The following is a 20955-nucleotide window of genomic DNA, read 5'->3' as shown; positions in this document are numbered from 1 at the left end:
GAGCCAGCACCTGTAGCCTTGACCGTCCCTGAGCCAGCGCCTGTAGCCTCGACTGTCCCTGAGCCAGTGCCTGTAGCCTCCACCGTCCCTGAGCCAGCGCCTGTAGCCTCGACCGTCCCTGTCCCAGTGCCAGTAGCCATGACCATCCAAGAGCCAGCACCAGTAGCCATGACCGTCCAGGAGCCAGCGCCAGTAGCCTGGACCATCCAAGAGCCAGCGCCAGTAGCCAGGACCGCCCAAAAGCCAGCGCCAGTGGTTGTGCCCGTCCTAGAGCCAGCGCCCCACGAGTCCTCCAGGACTCCGCCTCTCAAGCCTCCCAGGACTCCGCCTCTCGAGCCTTCCAGGGCTCCGCCTCTCAAGTCTCTCGAGCCTTCCAGGGCTCCGCCTCTCAAGTCTCTCGAGCCTTCCAGGGCTCCGCCTCTCAAGTCTCTCGAACCTTCCAGGGCTCCGCCTCTCAAGTCTCTCGAGCCTCCCAGGGCTCCGCCTCTCAAGTCTCTCGAGCCTTCCAGGGCTCCGCCTCTCAAGTCTCTCGAGCCTTCAGGGCTGTTTTCCCTTCCCATTGTCGTGCTTTAACGTTTTGTGTTTCATGGTGACGTTTCATGTTTTCGCTTACGTCGTTTATGATTCTCTCTCTCTGTTCGTGTTCCCTGCCAGTTGGTCTGTTCTTCCGAGGTTACCCTTTTGTCGTTTCAGGTTTACCCTACCCTCCGTGGATGTGTGCTGCCCAGTCACTCCTGCACCCCTCCTGTGTTCTAGCCTGTACTTTAGTTTCCTTTTCCCATCGTGGACCTTTTACTTTGTTCCTGAGTTTGTTTATTTTTTGTTCTTATCCAATAAAACCGCACTTGGATCCTAACCACTCGTCTGCCTCCTCCTGTCCCACACAAGTCATAACAAAAAGTGAGTGTCCACTGACCATTCTTCCTGTGGAAGATCCCAGCTGCAATGTATATAATGGTTTCTATAATATAAATATTTTCTTTTGTTTGGGGAGAATATATATAAAATGAAAAAATAAGCTGGTCTGAATGCAAGCAAAAGGAGATAAAAAATAAATAAAAAACAAAAACATTTTTAATTTATCAAAGTAATTTATTGAAGCAGGGAAGAGTAAAAAAACTAAAAATAAAAACAAAGCTGAATAACAAGCTGAGCTCTTGACACAGTAAAAGAAAAGAAAAAACAAAATAACTAGGAATTCATGGCTAAATCAAACTGAAGAAAATTAAGCTTGACTAGGTGAGTAGACTACCAGGAATGGCAAGATGAAAAGCAAGACGTGAATAACAAGATGCAAAAACACGATCTGACACAGAACAAAAAACATGAAGGGAATATAAAGAGAAGCTAATGAGGGGGTAACACGTGAGTGTAATGTTGAACTAAAAGGGTAACAAGAGGGCGGGGCGACAACTGACAGTTGAACGCATGGCAAACACAACAGAACAACACGTGCAGAAACACATGGTGAATGAACACAAACACCACCCGCTGAAGTCGCGCGGGAAGACAAAGAAGACAGCCGTGCACTCCGGACGAACAATGGCACAGACACAAACACAACTAGGGTGATAAAACCAGCATCCTGACAGCTTTGTCGACATACTTTTTAATGAATATCTGTTAAAAAATATTATTGATTGAACCACCTGTTTATCACTCAGGGCATACAAATAAACATATGTATACATGACTTTTAAGTCATATTAATGTCTAATTAATTAAATAAACGAGTGTCCATGGATCATGTATTCGGCGGCCATTAAAAATATTGCAGTTCGGATCTTCCTGCATGACAGAGTGAAAATACCCTTAAATGTGGTGCAAACATCTAGGGTCTTCGAATGCTTATTCATTGAGCCCTCATGAACAACATAATTACATTTTATTTCAGTCTGTGCTGGACAATAATTTGAAAAAAAGTTTCTAGAAAAATAACTGTCACTTTTCACTTTTTCGGCCAATTTAGCACTTAACCAACTAATTCAGACTTCAAACTTTGCACACGGTTTAGGGGTCCACTGAGAAGTTATAGATTTAAAATTGGAGTCATTTGGAGGTTTCGGATTGGTGTCCAAATAAGTATTGAAATGAATGGAATACTTTGTATGTGGATGTAGGCCTGGCATCATGTCCGTAGGTCCGACAGACCCCAAATTTCACACGATGACATATTGAGTGAGACATATTGAGACTAAGGCCTAGGATGGATTCAAATATTTTTCATTATTTTCAATAGATCTCCCTGCCTGCCATAGGAATCAATGTGACAGACTGCCCTGTAGGCCTGTGTGAAGCAATATATTCATCAGAAGCTTTAATACTTAGCAAGCACCCAGGGCCTCATAATTCTAGGACTTGATTTGGGGGCCCCTGATGGCCAAGGATCTCGAGTTTCAAGGTTCTACGACCTTTTGACCCCTTTAATCTAGATGTCCCAATTAATTTTCATACTGGTTTTTTGGACGCCATCCCAAAAGGGGCAAATATTGTGTTAAAAGAGGTCAAAGGGTCACAGAACTCTGGACACTGTCTGAGGACACCGCCACGAGACTTCGATTTCGGGACTAATTTCAGGACTTTCTGAGCGCTGTACACCAAACCAGTATAAGAAATGAATGAAATACATTGCAGGTGGGATTTTTCTAGAAAGGTCCTGTGGGCCCCAAATTTCACACGGTGGTAGCTTGAGGTCCCCAAACTTCATATTAAGAGGAAAAAGAAAATAATTGGCCATTTATGCAAGAATCTCTCACACAGCTCTCATCAACTTATGCCCAGAATGAGACTTTTGAATGATCAGAATCAGCTAGGGTTAGGGTTGGAAAATTAACTCATTAAAAATTAATGTCCAACTTTCCATTTAAACCTATGTAATTTTCATACTGTTTTTGGACACTAAAATTTGGTGTCAAACGAGGTCAAAGGGTCCCAGAACTTTGGACACTGTCTGAGGACAGCCCTACAAGATGCATATTTCGATTTTAGGACATTTGTTTTAGCCTCAGACTGGACTCAGAATTTATTAGCCTCAGACTGGACTCACATTTTACACTTCTTTTAATAAAACACTAGCAACTGACTATCAACCGACAGCTGAATGTCAACACAACACTTCATATTTATTTATCGGATCACTGAAAATGTCTTAATACCAAGTGGAAACATGTTCATAATGTCTCCCAAGCAAAGCATATACAAAGAGAAAAGCAGTGGACCTATAACAGAGTCTTGTGGCACTCCATAATTGAGTTTGATCTGATAATTGCTTGTTTACACAATCAAAGTGGTTGTGATTGGATAAATATAACCTAAATCAAAGCTTTGTTCCTTGTGAATCTAGCCACTGTACTACATAAATACATAGAATTGTTCTCATTATTTTCTATGAGTTTGCAAAAACACGAAGACCTGGCAGAACCTATCTGTATCTAGAGACACAATGCTTCCATGCTACTAAAAACACCTCTAATATTGTACTCTTCCATTTGCAGTCCACTCCTGGAACCAAAGGGTAGTGAGCCATGCACACTCTAACCACATCCAAAACAGCTTCTTTTCCTCACTTTCGAATGGCTTTAATAGCATTCGGATGCATGATTCTAACTCTGCAATCTTGTCCGTCAGCCTAGCTGCTGCCTTACATTTATCACATGTGAATCCCTCAGTGCTGAGCGTTGAGTAAGCCACAGGCTATCTTCAGAGTTGAATGGGCAATAAAATGGACCTTCTAAAGATGGAATTTAATATTATTGTATATCCATCTTATATGATTCCTGATCCAATCGTCCATGCGAAATTTTTTGTTATTGACTTTAAAAGGATAGTAAAGACTTTAATTAGAAGCACAGTGATGATTCATAAAGCACATTTGGTTAGAATTCAGGCAAATTAATGGTGAGTTTCATGGGTTTCGTGCCCTGTTGAGGCACAAGTGCAACATCTTTCAGTTATGCAACCATTTTTATTTGGTAAAAAAGTCTATTTCACTATCGTTCACTCTCGCTGTTCCTCTGTGGTAGATTGAGCTTCCAACCTTTACACAATCTGCTGATACCATCTCAACATTCATGAACCAGCTGAAAACACATCTCTTCCTCAGCATTTAACCAGTCCACAATAATGTTACTTACTATTTAACTATTAAAAAACACCTGCCTTTGTCAGTATATTTCTTCTGTACTAGCTTCTATACTACTATATTGTTGACATTTGATTGAAAAATGGCTTGTTCCACATTAGATGTAATCGTCAGCAAGAGTGAATTTAATGTAAATGTGTTGAACTGCAGGGCTCAAACAGTCAAGTGACAGATTTATTGATTAAAACATTTATTTACATTTATTCATTTAGCAGACACTTTTATCCAAAGCGATTTACAACATGAGATTATAATGGGATGTTCATTAAATTACTACACAAAAGTAGTATTTTAATTTAAAACTGTTAATGTGTTCTTGTCAGTATGCTGGGGAAACAGGACCCAAGAGCAGACGAGATAAATGTCAGTCTTTTATTAAACCCAAAAAACACAAATGCACTCCAGCGCCAGCTCATCCGGGCTCAATAAAGAAAGCCGCTAAGTGGGCAAGGGATGGGAGTTCGTGAGATGGGTGTGTGCGATGCAAAACCCAGGCGAGTGATTCTCCCGACACACGGATTACATTTTAAATATGCTTGCCTTTCTTTTGTTAATTTGCAAAGTTGAACAATTGTCTTTTTGAGCATGTGGCATGACTCGACAAGCATTTACTTTTCTCTACATCAGTTTCTTTCAGAATACAGTGCAATGTATATTGACAAGAAATATTTAGGCCTCTTGTTTTATACGGTGTAATCCTTCTGGAGCCAAAAGAACTCTTTCCCAAGTCAAAATGAAACACAAAAACATTCTCCAAAAAGGTAACATTTTATTTTAACTGTTGTAAGATCAATGTCTTAAGTTACTTTTACAGTATTCTTCCTATATAGCTAATAGAAAGAAGGCTGAGGCCCGTCTAACTGGCGGGGTCCACCTCCACCTCCTCTCACCCCATCTGAGGAGTTGGCTCTTTCACTTAATAAATGTCGCACTGTGGTCGATGGTATTCCAGAGGGTACTTCGTCAGACTTTGCTACCTCCCACAACAACTCAAGTGACTTGGTACAATGTAGGTATACCATATTAGTACTTATGATTATTTAGTCATACGTTTGGACAAAACGATCATTAACTCTTGTCATTAGGAAGAAGGCTAAATGCTGCCCAAATGCAGTCATTGTTTCACTTGTGCATTATGCATACATATTCTATTTTACAGCATATGCTGTATACAGTAATCTGTTTTTTTTATTCTTGCATGTTCCTAATGCCTTTATTCAGTGTCTGTCATACTTTAGTAATTTACACATTGAGTATCTTTTTTCTCTTGCAGTTGCTGATGGACGCATTGTATTATTGGATCCTCCTGAAACCACACAGTCTGTCACAATTGTTAGTGGTGCATTTTAAGAACCAGTTGCTTTTAGATCTTTCACTTTGTCTGCCAGACAAAGTAACCTTGCATATTTCCACTCTAGAATGATGATGAAGAGACCACATCTGCTGTGACTGAATTAGAAAGTGCTGGGAGACCCACAGAGGTATGATGCATATACTGGACAATGCATAGCTTTTTAGATGGAGAGAAAAATGTGTCATTTGTCCTGTGACAGAATCTAGCTGGGGATGTACATGCAGATGAGGGTCCATCTACCTCTACACATAATCTTAGCAGTGTAAGAACTTGTCCCTGGTTGTCCTTATTTACATAATGTTACTATGTGGCAGATTTTCTTCTTTAACCATCTTATTTACTTTGCCTTCCTAGTTGTCTGCAAAGGAGGTGTATAAGGTCCATCTATTAAGGCAAATTAAAAAAACTGACATGGACCTTATACAGCTTCAGCTAGAGGAGAAAAGACTGGCCATTAAAAAGGCCAAACTTGAAATAGAACTACTGGAGCATCGCCTTAAGGTGAGAAGAATCACATGTGAACATGAATCTGTTATTTAAAAAAGTTTGTGTGTGTATAAAGCAATAAAGACAAATCTGTCATGTCTCTTTTATTTCAGGATATGAAGAAATAGAACAGATTAAATAAAGTGATTTTGACAAATCATGTCTCTAAGCATTCTGCCATCTCTGTGGTCTGCTAGATTCAATGGGTGTTGTTCTAGGTCATCTTCATCAGGACAGGGGGGATGCCTCTCTCCTCTTATTGTGGCAATGTTGTGAAGTACCACACAAGCAACTGTGATGTCACATGCCCTATTTGGAGTGACCCTGAGCCCACGCAGACACTGAAACCTCGCCTTCAGAATGCCTATTGTCATCTCCACCTTGGCCCGTGTTCTGCTGTGAGACAGGTTGAAGCGTGTCTGTGGTCCGGGCTCAGGATCAGGGTGTCATCATATAGGGGAGGCAAGGGTATCCTCTGTCCCCCAGCAAGTAACCATAGAAGTGTCCTGTAATGTTTGAGGTGTTTTGTAAATGTAATAAAGACTACAAGCATTTGTCTAACAAAATGTACTCTGTTGAAATTTGTTGCACAGAGATGACTCCCTAAATATTCTGGCATCATGTACAGACCCAGGCCATTTTGCCTCAACATTAGTGATGAGGTGGGTTGCATCACATATTACCTGTGGAGAACAATAAGTTTATTATTTGTAACACCAATATTAAGGAGCCAAAATATAGCTATTACCTGCACATTGATGCTATGCACAGACTTCCTATTAACATAGTCTCCCTCATTGATAGATGGAGCTTTAATAGGAATGTGGGTGCCATCAATGCACCCAATCACGTTTGGGAACCCTGAAATTAAGATTAATTACAAGTTTAAGAAGTCTGTGTAGCCTTTACGTGTTTGTGTGCAGTCAAAATAAACCTATTAAGAAATGTAATTTAATTGAAGTAGATGACAGAATTTCTGAGAGCAAACCTGCCACTAATTAAGTTAATAAAGCGCACAGGTTTATGGCCAGGGAACTGTACAAAAGTGTGTAGAAACCGTTTCAGTGCCATGCATAGGCTACTGTACGAACGGCTCTACACACTGTTGCCTTTCCCACATGCTCTGCATCGCCCACATTGTAGAGAAAACTCCCCGTAGCAAAAAAGCGCAGAGCAATACAAAGAATTTGTTCGGCGCTATGCACTGACCCGCGGTTTGTTACGTTTGAGATGTGTGGTTTTAGTAGGTTTGTTAAATAAATTAACGACTCCCTAGAAAAACGATAGCGCTCCTGCAAATATTCGTTAGGATAAGAAAAGACATCGATACGTGGTCTTATCACCCTCTCACGGCGAATAAAACCCTGTATAATCTGTGCCTCTACGTCCACAGGATCCTCATCAAAAGGGCACGCCATTCTCGGAAACCTCTCTGAAACAAACTAACCCTGCAACATAACCTGTTCCGGAGCAGGTTATGATCAGAGAGTCAGTTGCTATGGTTACTTACATAACCGGAAAGTTAACTCCGTTTTTGGAACCGAAAGCAGAGGTTATCCGCTTACTTACTCCTAAACTTACCCAGGTAAGTCACATAACCTGCTTTCTGGAATACACCCCTGGCAAGGTGTCATAACCGTGTCATCAACTGAGGGCACATGACGGCAAATCTCGAAAACATAAAACATGAACACAAGACAGGCAGGGGACAATGATGTCACGGTCCTTGTCAGACAAAGCCCAACCTGACTGGTTCACAGAACAATGACATCACCGGAGAGTGCACGGCGGTCCAAACAACCAGACCCGTGGGATCATACCAAGGGGGAACACAAAACACAAAGGCCGGCCGATACTGCCCTGGTCCAGTCAGGTAGAACCTCAACCTAACAAGGTGACTGGGCCGTGACAGTTCTGTTGGTTCTGTAAATCAAAACTAACTACCAAGGTGAAAAAAAATCTATTTGTCATAATCGGGCACCGTAACTGGACATCAACTTTTGACATTGGAAATAGGAGGTGGTGTTATTGGCACTGGCTCAGTAGGGCTGATAGCAATGCTTGTCAGTGATAAACTTTGTTACTTTTTTCACAGTCCACCCCAAACTACTGAATTTTGTCAGCACTGTTCCCAAAAGCCTTCCAATACCCTTTACAATGAATGGGTTACAGCATTCCCCTTTATCAAAGTTCTTTGAGGTCTTCAAAGTATAAGTAAGTGTTGGTAACATATATTTCCCTTATTTGACAGTCTATATGTTTATTCATTCATTCATTCACAAATACTTTTGTTTTTTGATCATTTAATATTCTTCTTAATTGCACTAGCTTTTGAAATAGTCCCAAATACCACACCCCTGGATACAAAAATTTACAGATCTCATGCAGTAGTTTCCTTCTCTCATCACTCACACAAAAGTTTCTGTTTACGTTTCTGATGTCAGATTCAGCATCTCTCCCATCTCCAGCTGTAGCGCTTCTCAAACTCCCACAACATTCAATCAGTGTTAATCAAGTCTCCTTACCGAATAACACCAATTTTGAAGGGTTGAAGCTCCAGCCAAACAATGTTTCCATTGGCTCAAGGTGCTGTAGCGCTAAATCAATTTAACAAGCTTGATGAACTCCTCCCCATAATGAAGAATAGTGTTTAAATATCAGTGTAGATGAGTGAGAAAAGAACTGCATGCTTTCTGTCTTATTTAGAATTTCTGAAAGAGAAGGTTGAGTTGTGTTGAGTCTTGGATGATCTGTCTCCATGGCTTTGAAGGAGATTTGTGTTTGGAAAAGGCTTATTTTAGCCTTGTTCCTCTTTGCTGTTAATGGACAAAGATCAGGGCCGTAAGTACCATTAAAAAGGGCTTTAGCTCCCTGTTCTGTGCTAATAGTGTAAATGCAGTCAATGGTTATTTCTGAATACATACTGACTTTCTGAAACTAAGGCTTTTGCTTTGTATATTTGGATAGATTTTTCATGGTGACGTTTCCTGCAGTGATTGAGTCGGGGTCTGAGGCCAAGTTGTGTGCAGGCCTTCTCAAACCCAATGAGAGTCTCACGATGACCATTTCTCTCTTTAATGAGAAAAATGTGACCACTCAACTTGTGCTGCAGAGATCTGCAACAGTCTTTCAGCGCTGCTTTAACTTTCGGGTCTGTCATCAGATTGTGTAGCTGTGTGCAATTTTACCTTCCGGTTTGTTGTACCTTTAACATTTCTCTACTACAGGCTCCTCAAGTAGAGGTAGAATCTGTGCAGAAAGTGAAGGTGGTAATTCAAGGGAGGGCTTTCAAAATGGCAGAAGAAAGGAAAGTCCTGTTCAGACCTTCCCTACCTGTGACCTTCATCCAAACAGACAAACCCATCTATAATCCAGGACAAATGGGTGAACGACCCTGGGATGAATATTAGTGTAGAAAATGTTACCTTATTTTGAAGTGTGCCTTGTAACTTATGTTCTCATTTTCAGTGAATTTCAGAGTTGTTACCATGGATGCCAAATATGTGCCTCTCGATCAAATGGTTAGACCTGATCCGTTTCACCATAATGAGCAAGAAATTCAATTCACTAGCGCACTGTTATGCATGTTTTCAATTACATTGCTGAAGCGGTGTGTGGTTTTTAAATGCCTAAGTGTTTGTATTTGTTTTCTGTTTTCCAGTATAGTCTGGTTGTAGTAGAGGTAAGAATTTGCTCCTGTTCAAGTCTGAGGGGATATGTTGCTTTATTTTTGGTGACCTTCGCTTAGTCTTTGTGTTTTGTTTCTAATAGGACAGTCAGAGTAACCGAATTGGTCAGTGGACAAATGTTTCCTCCACAAGGTGGATATTGACCCTTTCTCATGAGTTAAACCCAGAGGCTCGGCTAGGGATGTATGCACTGAAGGCTTTTATTGGTGAACGAATGATTTCGCAGGTTTTTGAGGTGAAAAAATACGGTGAGTAAAAGTTGGTTAAGCTATCAAAATGGGTAACTTCAGATCTTGAGTAACCATTCTGTATCTGGTGTAGTTTTACCCAAGTTTGACATTACCGTGAAAGCACCACAGATGTGTAGTGTTGGAGATGTGGGACTGAAAGTTGAGGTTTGTGGCAAGTAAGTGAAGCCTTTATTTTCTTAACCGTCCCAATCTTGTCGTTGGTGAGTGACCGTTCATTGTACTATTTCCCAGATACACATATGGGCAACCTGTACCTGGGCAAACATGGATTGAAGTTTGTCGTAACCCTTTTGAATACATTTCGGATCCTGAGGTGACCCCTCTATGCCTGAATAAAACCATAAAGGTGTGTGAGTACAGTACAGTGGGATTTCTTTTTCTTATCTGGTTGACTTGACAATAACCATTTGTGTTCTGCTACAAGATGACTGCCACTGGTTGTGCCTCCTACAACTTCAATATGTCCGTGTTTTTCAACACCGAATCTGAGGACGGTCTGGAAGATTCTTTTGTCATTAACGTGAACCTCACTGAAGAGGGAACCGGTGAGCTATTGTCTGACCTGAGCAAAAGTAAGCTGCTGCAAGTTTGTTCTGTGCATTAATGTTTGTGGGGTTTAAATTTTTTCCCAGACATTGTCATCACAAAATCTATAACCGTATCCCTAACATTTGAAATTGGCAATGTCACGTTTGTGGACATGCCTGAGTATTTTGAACCTGGATCAACCATAATGGGAAAGGTACATAAAATGTAAGATTTTTCAGTTCAGCACTTCACATTGGATTCATTTTACCAACATCTTTCTATCCTAACAGATCTCTGCATCTAATTTCAATGGGACCCCAATTGCACGCAAGGCAGTCTATCTCCTGGAGAGTTCCAGCTGGCCACCCAAACTGTTGTTGAATCTTACTACAAACCAAAATGGACTGGCCACATTCTCCCTCAATACAGCTAGTCTTCCTAATGCTGATGTTAATCTGGTGGTATGATTGTTCATTGAGTACACTGATTTAAATGGAACACTTTGACTTGCAAGAAACCAATTCCATTCATTGTTCCCCAGGCAAGTGCAACTCCAGAGGAGTCTTACGGTTACAAAAGCCTGTACTTTACCACCGATAGAAGGACTGTTAATCTTTTCCAACCTGCTACTCCCTACATGCCATCATTTAGTGAAATTACTATAGTGAAGCTCGTGCAGCCATTGAAATGTGGTGCTGAGGTTACTGTGACCATCAAATATTCTTTTGTTGGGGAGTCTGGTAACTACAACACTGACATCATCTATATTGTGAGTATATCAGTTTTGTAGTGGATGTTTTGTTGGTCTGAACTGACGCACTGGTTTGACTTGTCAGGTGTTGTCCAGAGGATTGATAATTCTACATGGATTTGAGAACATTAATGTGAGGACTTCTGGTTCTGTAACCTCTGGCACCATATCGTTCAAGCTGTCAATTGCTGTAGATTTTGCTCCAGTAGTGCACATTCTGGCATTCGGTGTTCTTCCCAGTGAGGATGTAGTTGCTGGCAGTGCAACATTTGACACTGAAATGTGTTTGAAAAACCAGGTTTATAATGGGACGAACTGCGTCTCCTGTGTGTGTGAACTGGGTTATTTTTATTTTTTTGCAGGTGTCCCTGCAGTTCTCCCCAGTTACGGCTGTTCCTGGTGAGGGAAATGTTATGACTCTCTCTGCTCTGCCAGGATCACGGTGTGGCATCAGCGCAATAGATCAGAGCATCCGGATCTTGGAGCCAGAAAGACGTTTGAATGCAGAAACGGTATCCATGTGTAATTGGTGATATTCCTGTTGGAATATTTGACCCATCTCTATTACTTGGTCCTAGTTTGCTTCAAATGAGTCTAGTCTTTTTGGGCTTTAATAAGAGCACTGTGGGTTCATTAGAGCATCTCTTTGACCTGGATGTACTCCATGATCCCAGGTCTTCAGCTTGCTCCCAGCACGATCCCAGTCAGATTACCCATATGTTGTGGAGGATGAACGGGAGTGCATGATTGTTAGACCCCGTCGAGCTGTTCCTACAGACCAAGCTTATGAAACCTTCAAGGTAGAAAATTACTCCTTGTTTATTGTGAGCACTATGGTGCTTTCTGATTGACTGGCCACAAAATACATCACATTGACTTCACCTCTGTCTTGCTCTGGCAGAGTGTGGGGTTGAAGATTGCTACAAATTTGCCTGTACGAGAACCAGACTGCCTGCTGTATAGGGGCTTGAATTATTATCGCAACCAATGTAGGTCCATGCAGTTGTCTGACAATGTTTTTAATAAAAAAAAATATATATATATATTTGAAATGGGGCGTTCTTCCTATTGCTTTAGATTATATACTTTGCAACTATTTGCTGTGTAATGGTCTATTGTGCTGTTCGTTCCGGAGTGTGCCATAACGCTATTTACTTGTCATAGATTAACACAATTATGCCTCTTTTGTAGTTCCTGTCATAAAGTGCATCAATATGCAAGAACTGTGTTTATTGCTCCACTGTTTTCAGTCATGTATTATGAGAGCGCTGAAATTGCCATGGTTGCCATGCAAGGAGCAGTTGCTGACGAGAGCATTTCCTCTTTTGACCTGACTGTCAGGACTTTCTTTCCGGAAACATGGATCTGGCAACTTGCTGATGTGGGGTTAGTTAGGTTATCTGCTGTAACTGTCAATGTGGATAAATGGCTTTCTGGTGTCAACCAAAGTTTTCGTGTCCTAAATGCCTTCTGACTTTGTAATTTCTACACAGGGTCACTGGTTCTGCAAAGATTCCCATCAAGGTTCCTGACACCATCACCACATGGGAGACCGAGGCATTCTGTCTGTCCTCCAACGGTCTAGGTCTGGCACCTCCTGCTCTGTTGACCGTGTTCCAGCCTTTCTTCTTGGAGCTTTCCCTGCCCTACTCCATCATCCGTGGCGAGTTTTTTGAGCTGAAGGCCACTGTCTTCAACTATCAGTCCAAGTGCATCATGGTCAGGGTTTGTCTATTTTTGCATAAGGCATCCCCTCGTCTCAAAATGTGCACTAATGATGTTTGTCTCTGGCAGGTACGAGTAACTCCAGCTCCATCATCGGGCTACACTCTTAAACCGGTGTCTAGTGATCCGTATTCATCTTGTCTCTGTACCAATAAGAGAGCGACCTTCAAATGGGTTCTCACGGCTTCTGTTCTTGGTCTGTTTTTGGATCAATTCTCACTACATTGACGTGAATGTCTGGTCTTGTGAGGTTTTGCTCATTTCATCTTATTTTACAGGAGCTCTAAATGTGACTGTCAGTGCACAGGCTGAGCAGGCTATGTGTGGCAATGAGGTTGTGAGTGTGCCAGCAAGAGGACGCATTGACATAGTGACTACAAGTCTACTTGTACTGGTCAGCATGTGTTAAACTTTCTGGAGTTTGATAATTGAGCTGCTGGTACTTTTACTGAGGAATTGGTTTTAATGCTTTTGTAGGCTGAAGGAGTTGAGCGGATAAAGACCCAGAGTTTATTACTGTGTCCAAAGGGTTCGTTTCTACGTCTTTTATTAAATTCCCCCCCAAATGTACAGCTAAATGTTAGCCTAGTGCTCTGTGCTGATACATTTGATCCATTTATCTGCTTTGCAGGAAGCCCTCTTTAGAAGAGGTTGTGCTGACGCTTCCTGCAAATGTGATCCAGGGATCAGCCAGATGCTCCGTTTCAGTCATTGGTAAACCGTTTAATGAGAACTGAAACGTTCAGCCTGTACCTCCCCAGAGATGTGTATAATTTATTTTTTAAAACCGGTTTCTTTTCCTGTTGTAGGGGATTTAATGGGCCGTGCTTTGAAGAATCTTGATGGACTATTACAGATGCCAAATGGCTGTGGAGAACAGAATATAGCTGCTCTGTCTCCCAATATTTACATTCTGCAGTATCTGATAGTCACTCAGCAGCTGACCCCAGCCATCTGAGAGAGAACCACAGGCTACCTTGAGCATGGTATGTTAACAGGACTTTTTTATTTTTTATTTTCAATGTCCATCTGAAATGCTGAAATTTCCCTTGTACTATTTTATTTTTTTAAATTACCTAAACAGGGTACCAAAACCAACTGAACTACAGGCACAGCGACGGTTCCTTCAGCACATTTGATTTCGAGGCGTCGAATACATGGTGAGTTTCATTGCTGCACGAGTCATCTTTGTCACCAGTGGATAAACCAGTTTGTAAATTCAGTTTCTCTTGGGCAGGTTGACTGCCTTTGTCCTGAGGTCTTTTGGCAAAGCACAGAACTTCATCTTCATTGATCCACATGTCATTCAGAGCGCAAAGGATTGGCTGATAAGCAAGCAGGGTTCAGATGGCTGTTTCATGCAACAGGGAAATCTGTACCACAATGACATGAAGGTGTTTCTTTGCACAAACTGTAACGTATAGACATGAGGTCGGAGGTGGTTCTGATTTGTATGTATTTTTTTTTTCATGTGTTCAAGGGTGGAGTTGGTGATAATGTGACCATGACCGCCTATATCACAGCATCACTGCTTGAACTAGACATCCCAGCCACGGTAAAACAGTCAATGGGTTTCATTTGTACAAGCTATTGACAGTCCGGTTTTGGCTGTAGTATCACGTTTGCGTTCCAGGATCCTGTTGTCACCAGTGCTTTGTCATGCTTGAGGTCTGTCATTGGGAACCTGGGAAACACCTACACCACTGCTCTGCTTGCCTACACGTTCAGTCTGGCTAGAGAGACCAACACTCGACTACAGCTTTTAAATGCCTTGGACAATGTTGCTATTAATGATGGTAAACCATATACTAGACATTTCAATTGAGGCCTCTTTCTACATCCCCCCCCCCCTTGGTGTCTTGACATTCTCTCCCTCTTGTCCGAAAGGAGGAAGTCTCCATTGGTCTCAGACTGTATCAGGTGACACTCTGGCAGTGGAGATTAGCTCATATGTGCTGTTAGCTGTTCTTTCTGTAAACCCGCTCTCTGCAGCTAATCTGGGCTATGCTAACAGGATTGTCAACTGGCTTGTGGCTCAGCAGAATCCCTACGGAGGCTTTTATTCCACCCAGGTTCTGTAAACAACCCAACAAGTGCTAATATTCCAGTAATTTCATGTCCATATGAATGCAGTTTCACCCATGTTTGTGGTTATTAGGACACTGTGGTGGCTCTTCAGGCTCTCTCCTTGCACGCTGGCTGCAGTGTTCAGCCCCAGGGGCTCCAGTACGGTTATTGTACAGTTGTCGGCAGGAGGAGAAATTTATAGCTTTGATGTGAATCGAGACAACCGGCTGCTGTATCAGGAGAAGCCGCTGAAGAATGTTCCTGGCAAATACAGTGTTAAAGTGACTGGTTCTGCATGCGTGTCTATGCAGGTCTGTGTTTTGGCTCCTATGTCTGTCTCTTGCATGTCCCAATTGTCCTTGAGCTTGACTTCCACACATAGGTTGCAATGTTCTACAACATCCCACCACCTGTTCAAACCACCAAAACTTTGAGTGTTGAAACTATAGTGAAGGGAGAATGCAGACCACTTGGAGACAAACTCATGCTCAACTTCACTGTGACGTAAGCACTGCTTTACCTTGACTAAATCAAGCTTTTGTGTTTTCATGTGTGAATGGACGAGCCACTAATGCATTTCTGAACTTGCGTGAACTTTATCTTCAGATATAATGGACCAAAAGGAAGTACCAACATGGTTATAGTGGACATTAAAATTCTGTCTGGCTTCATGGCAGACACCTCAACGGTTGGTGTTCTTTTAAGGTGTCAAATCCCAAGATGTTGGAAGCTACATAATGTAACCATGAATAATGGGTCCTTTCCACAGCTTGGAGCTCCACCCAATGCGTACGCCCCACTAGTGGAGCGTGTTGATGCTGAAGATGATCGTGTCCTGGTATATCTGAAAACGGTGAGACTTGTATACTGGATCTATTAACCCTACTAGCCACATTAAAATATGCTACATTCAGTATGTACATGTTTTTCCTGTATTGCAGGTTACTAAGAATGTGCCTCTGACTTATATGCTCCAACTGAAAGGGGTTCAAGCAGTGAAAAATCTCAAGCCGGCTGTAGTCCGAGTTTATGACTACTATCAAACAAGTATGCTTTTATCAATGTGACTCAGGCTTTGCTCTTGTATTGTTTTTTTAAATCTTATTTCCTGGTTCTGTTTCAGGTGATCAGTTTGAGACCGTATACACATCCCCCTGTCCATGATTGTGCTTCAGTATTGGCTACAGGATGCTTGGCTTAAATAAAAATGGTATAAATTCAATCTCTTTCTGTTGCCTCCTTTTTGTTAGACCAACAAGTGCTTGTTTCTGAATCTCACATAGTCTGGTCGTTTAATTTCTTTCACTTTGCTTTAACATGGATGGAGGGCTGTTTGTCCTGTCAGTTAATCAAGGTGGGGTGTGGATCCTAACAATACTTGAAGGCTTTACGTGTATTGGGCTTTTCTGCATGCATACACCTGTACTCTAGTTGCATATACACAAGCCCTAGTGACCAAGGAAACCTAATTCAAGTGCAAGGCATAATGGTAGTCGAATGTGTGAACACCGCATTAGATGACGAGTGTCAAGTTGTGGCGTCAGCTCTCAGCGGCAATTGACAGGGTGACGAGACGCCAGGACTGGTCCATCTTATCTGCTATTTTAGGTGACCGCTTCAGCCACAACATGGTAATAAGCAATTCATGAGAACATCCGGTAATTTCATTGAATTGCTGCATGGCCCCCTGCATTACGTTGCAATATGTACACACTAGATACAAATCAGTGATGGTGAAACTTTGAGCTCAAAAACACCAAATGCAAATAACTAAGATGCTATCAAGAGTGGTACTACAGGGGCGAAGGGGATTGATGTTAGATTGTTGGAAAGCCTCTATATAATGGTGAATTTTGATGAAGAAACTGCCGGATGGATGTTTCTTGGTTTTGTTAGCTATATGGTTTGGGCATATGGTCCACCAACGTTTGGATGTTATAAATGTCAATGATATGGATGTGTAGAGGGGAAAACAATGGGGTGCAAGTGAAACCGGTCCTGCTCCAATGGGATCCGACCCGGTATCTACAGCGTCAGTCATCTATGCCAGGAGTGAAGTTTACACCTTACTGCACAGCTATCACGTACCAGCTGGCTCCTGTTACACAAGCTGTGATGGAGAACATGAGTGTGGGAAAGGGGTAAATCCCCAAAGGCTAGAACTGTGGAGGAGAGCACAGTGCTGGATGTGCCAGTCTTTCAGAAACTAATGTGCGCTTTTAAGCTGCAAAGCATATGAGCGAGAAGGATATCAGCTAAAGGAATTTGAGATCAATGCTAGATTATCAATGCACAATCCCATCCAAAATGTTCCAAAGCAATCCGTAATTGATAAAACCTCTTAATGGATTTTTATTTTGTGGTTCGATCATTTAATAGTTTATATTGGTCACTTAATTTTCCCTCCACACTCAAGCTGGTGTCAGTAATGAGACCATATAGTTGGTTTGCCAACAGTCAATAACACAATGTAAAGTTAACTATTGAAATGTTAAAGGAAATGGGAGGAAAGGTTTTTAAAAGGGAAATTTGGTGATTTTAACGCTCCTAGTAGTTTATGGGGTGGAAATTACATCGTAATGGAAGAATAGTTGATGAATTAACAATTAGAACATTAGTCTGTATTAATGATGGAAAGGGAACAAAAGTAGATGTGAATAGGGGTCAGTTTCATGTTTGGACATTACTCTGGTATCGGATAAGTTAGTCAAGAAGTGTGTATGGTTTATCAAGAGACTCGACCGTAGGAAGTGATCATTTCCAAGTTCTAACTATAATACAAACGTATCAATGCAAGCAGGGAACTCCATCACTAGATGGTGTGTTGTTGGGGCTGATTGGAAAAATTACAAAATGTGATGTAGGAAATCAGCACACATGGTTACATTAGAAGTTATCATAGAGGAATGCTCAAGGCATGTCACAGGGTATATATTGAATGCCGTGACATTATGTATAGGAAGGAAATTGACAATAGGGAGAAAGTTGTACCTTGGTAAAATGAGGAGTCCATTAGAACATCAAAGAATGAAATTAATCATTTTGAGTATTAAAGGAAAACTTAACACATGAGAACATTATGGTTTACCAAAGGAAGAGAGCAATTGCCCAAAGAACAATTTAAAAACTAAAAGATATCTGGAACATGTTGAAACAAATGAGTGGCAAAAGGAAGGTAACAATAATCCCTGCTTTATCTGACGGTTAAATGAAAGTCAAGGTTGGGAAGTGTCTAAAGACATTGAAATAGATGATGGTATCCCACAGGGTAGTAAAATGGATAAGGGGAAGAAATGTGAAATATGTAATCGGGTAATTACAAGAGGCAATAAAGTGGGGAAATGGTCATATAAATGGGGGTTTAAGCTGTCCATGAGTAAGTCCTGCTATATGACATTTACAAATAAGCAAAAGATTGATGATGAGATGCTGACACTATATGGGAAGCCAGTGGAAAGGGTGTCTGAGTTGAAGTATTTAGGACTATGGCTAGATGATAAATGCACATGGAAAGTTCATATTAAACACATAGAATCAAAATGCAAGAAAGTAATTCATTTACTAAGAGCAGTGGCTGGACATGATTAATGGGGGCTGATAAGCAGTCACTAATTGATATATACAGAGCTATTATGAGATCAACAATTGATTATGGATGTATGGAGCAGCAGCTAAGACAACACTACTAAATATAGACAGATTACAGTATAGAGCTCTGCGGCTCTGTGTTGGAGCCATAAAGTCAACCTCCATTAATGCTGTTCTAACAGGAGCAGGTGAAATACCATTGAAAAATGATCACTTACATACTGGATTAGGTTGAAAGGATGTGGAGAGGAAAACCCCACAAAAATAATGATTCAGAACTGCTGGGAATATTACACAATTAAGAGAAGTGGATTTGGATGGACATGGAAAGGAAGAGCTAGTGAATATGGCTTGGAGGCTATAAGAGTTCACCAGGACTTCCCCAATTAGTAATATTTCACCATGGCTTTATCCAGCAACAGAAATAGATATTAATGTATTAGAGAAGAAAAGAGAATGGCAAACAAATGAAGTGGGTAACAAAGCAAGTTTATATGTAAGAAATATATTTCAACTACCTTCAAATTTGCACAGAAAATGTAGATCTTGTCCCATATATGAATCTGAATGAAGAAAAGTACGAGAGACAGGACGGGCGTGGGATATAAAAAGGGGTATTGGGAACAGAAGGGGTAAGAGAGAGCAGGAGGGCACTTAAGTTTTAAATGCACTAGAGTGAATAATAGAATATAAGTGACACGGTGATACACACTTTGTACAGTAGGTGGCGGTATGCAGCTTTACGAGTTGTTTGCGATCCGCCAAAACACGAAGAGAAGAAGACACTCGCGCTCCTGCAGACTGTTGTTTAGACGAAACTGATGAATTTATCTCAATTCATCGTAAAATAATACTTTTATTAAACATTAGTTCACATGTTAACGCGTCTTTGAGCTTTAACAACTCACCGACCGAGCGGTAAGAGAGAAACCTTCATCAACGGTTTGTTTTATTATTATCTGATGAACACAAGAGGGGTTTCCAGAAAGCACGATTAACTAACATAAACCCCGAACTCTCTTGATTAACCCAACACGTGTTTACTCGCGGGAATAATTCACTCAACCGGGAGTTTGAAACTCAGTTTGTGCGCGTTCTCACAATCGTCACAATGGAAAGAGGCTTATTATTATTATTATTACTATTATTATTATTTCAGTGATGCAGAACATGAAGTTTTAATGACTGTAAATGAGCATTTCTTCATCTTCACTCGTAATATGAGCTGCATCGGGCCAGGACTTGACTGGAAGTTGTCTGAATCATTGCGTCATTTCGTTTTAATTCATAAAACTATAATGTTTTACTGTATATGTAAAAGCTTAATTCAACGATTAGACCTCTTTCGCCTGCATTAATGTTTAATAGGTCGACCTTTATGTTATTTGTTTGCGCTGAACTTCATTATAAGCTTTAACATTCATATTCTATTAATACGATGATAATAACATTAGGGTTATTATATATTTTATTTTAAGATTAATTCTACTGGTATATACCATGTTCTGTGCATGCTAATTTTACTGTATGTGTTTCCTTTATTTTTAATACCATTTGATATTCCCAGTTTAACATTTGGGGTTTCTAAAAACGTTGATTTCGTGCATTTTGCCAATAGTTGAACATGTTAACAATCAATAATCGTTTAATCATTAATAATAAGATACAAAACGCATGTTTTTTTCTATTTATTTCAACAATTATAAATTGGTTATGTGAAACATTACGAAGCACAAACTATTTAAACGAGCAAAATAATAAAACCGTAAGACTCTCTCAAAACGGCCTATTCTGTCCTAATTCAACAAATGGCACTGCCAAAAAAAACTAGACTAGCAAAGGCAGAACAAACCAAACCCATTTTTTAAATAAGTGCTGTGTAAAAGGAAAAAAAAGACGTCTCCACAATAAACTGAACTCCTTCTGGTTTGTATTTAAGTAACATGTTTGCATGGGCAGGAGTGAGTAAAATACTCTAAAACTCACCACACCATATTTAAGACCAAGGCCTACTGGATTTTATTTAGAAATATAAGTCGTGCGTGTCTGTTCACTGTAAGTCCAGCTGCAGAAAACACCCTCTCCGATGGCACTGATGTCCCTGTGATGCTCAGATTTTGCCTGGCCAGCCTCGGGATGCGATGGCATGGTTCAGTGTAGTTCAGTAGCTCACGAAATCCATCACGTCCACCACGCTTATAGGCATCATGTCCTTTTCCACCGTAAAGCATTGCCTCTGAATTATTGCTTGCATGCACATCACTACAGCCTCTTTGACGTGATGGTTTGTGCAATGATGTTGTACTGCAGCTGTATTTTAAGACTGTCGCAATATTTACATTGAGCATTGTCCTCTTACAGTGTGATGCTCCCAC

At 40.9% G+C, this 20955-nt stretch overlaps 2 protein-coding genes across 9 annotated transcripts in view; one reads left to right on the top strand and one right to left on the bottom strand.

The window, feature by feature from the left end:
* The window catches only part of LOC127647141 (gastrula zinc finger protein XlCGF57.1-like), a 121713-nt gene that overhangs the window by 72434 nt on the left and 28324 nt on the right, over window positions 1–20955 (bottom strand). The gene's annotated exons all lie outside the window — the stretch shown is intronic.
* Window positions 8740–16156, top strand: LOC127647140 (alpha-2-macroglobulin-P-like). Its single transcript, XM_052131206.1, is given in 35 exon segments — window positions 8740–8822; window positions 8949–9132; window positions 9209–9365; window positions 9450–9502; window positions 9643–9663; window positions 9753–9918; window positions 9992–10076; window positions 10153–10267; window positions 10346–10466; window positions 10554–10663; window positions 10740–10910; window positions 10991–11218; window positions 11286–11498; window positions 11563–11712; window positions 11875–12000; window positions 12102–12189; window positions 12451–12586; window positions 12694–12919; window positions 12995–13121; window positions 13204–13319; window positions 13403–13466; window positions 13571–13639; window positions 13735–13911; window positions 14010–14085; window positions 14163–14319; window positions 14406–14480; window positions 14559–14721; window positions 14813–14997; window positions 15084–15122; window positions 15124–15303; window positions 15375–15496; window positions 15599–15680; window positions 15762–15845; window positions 15934–16039; window positions 16116–16156. Coding segments are annotated over 35 exon segments (4296 nt in total).

Source organism: Xyrauchen texanus, chromosome 8, assembly GCF_025860055.1.
Source record: "Xyrauchen texanus isolate HMW12.3.18 chromosome 8, RBS_HiC_50CHRs, whole genome shotgun sequence".
Taxonomy (NCBI): Eukaryota; Metazoa; Chordata; class Actinopteri; order Cypriniformes; family Catostomidae; genus Xyrauchen; species Xyrauchen texanus.
This window is presented reverse-complemented; position numbering and strand designations above follow the sequence as displayed.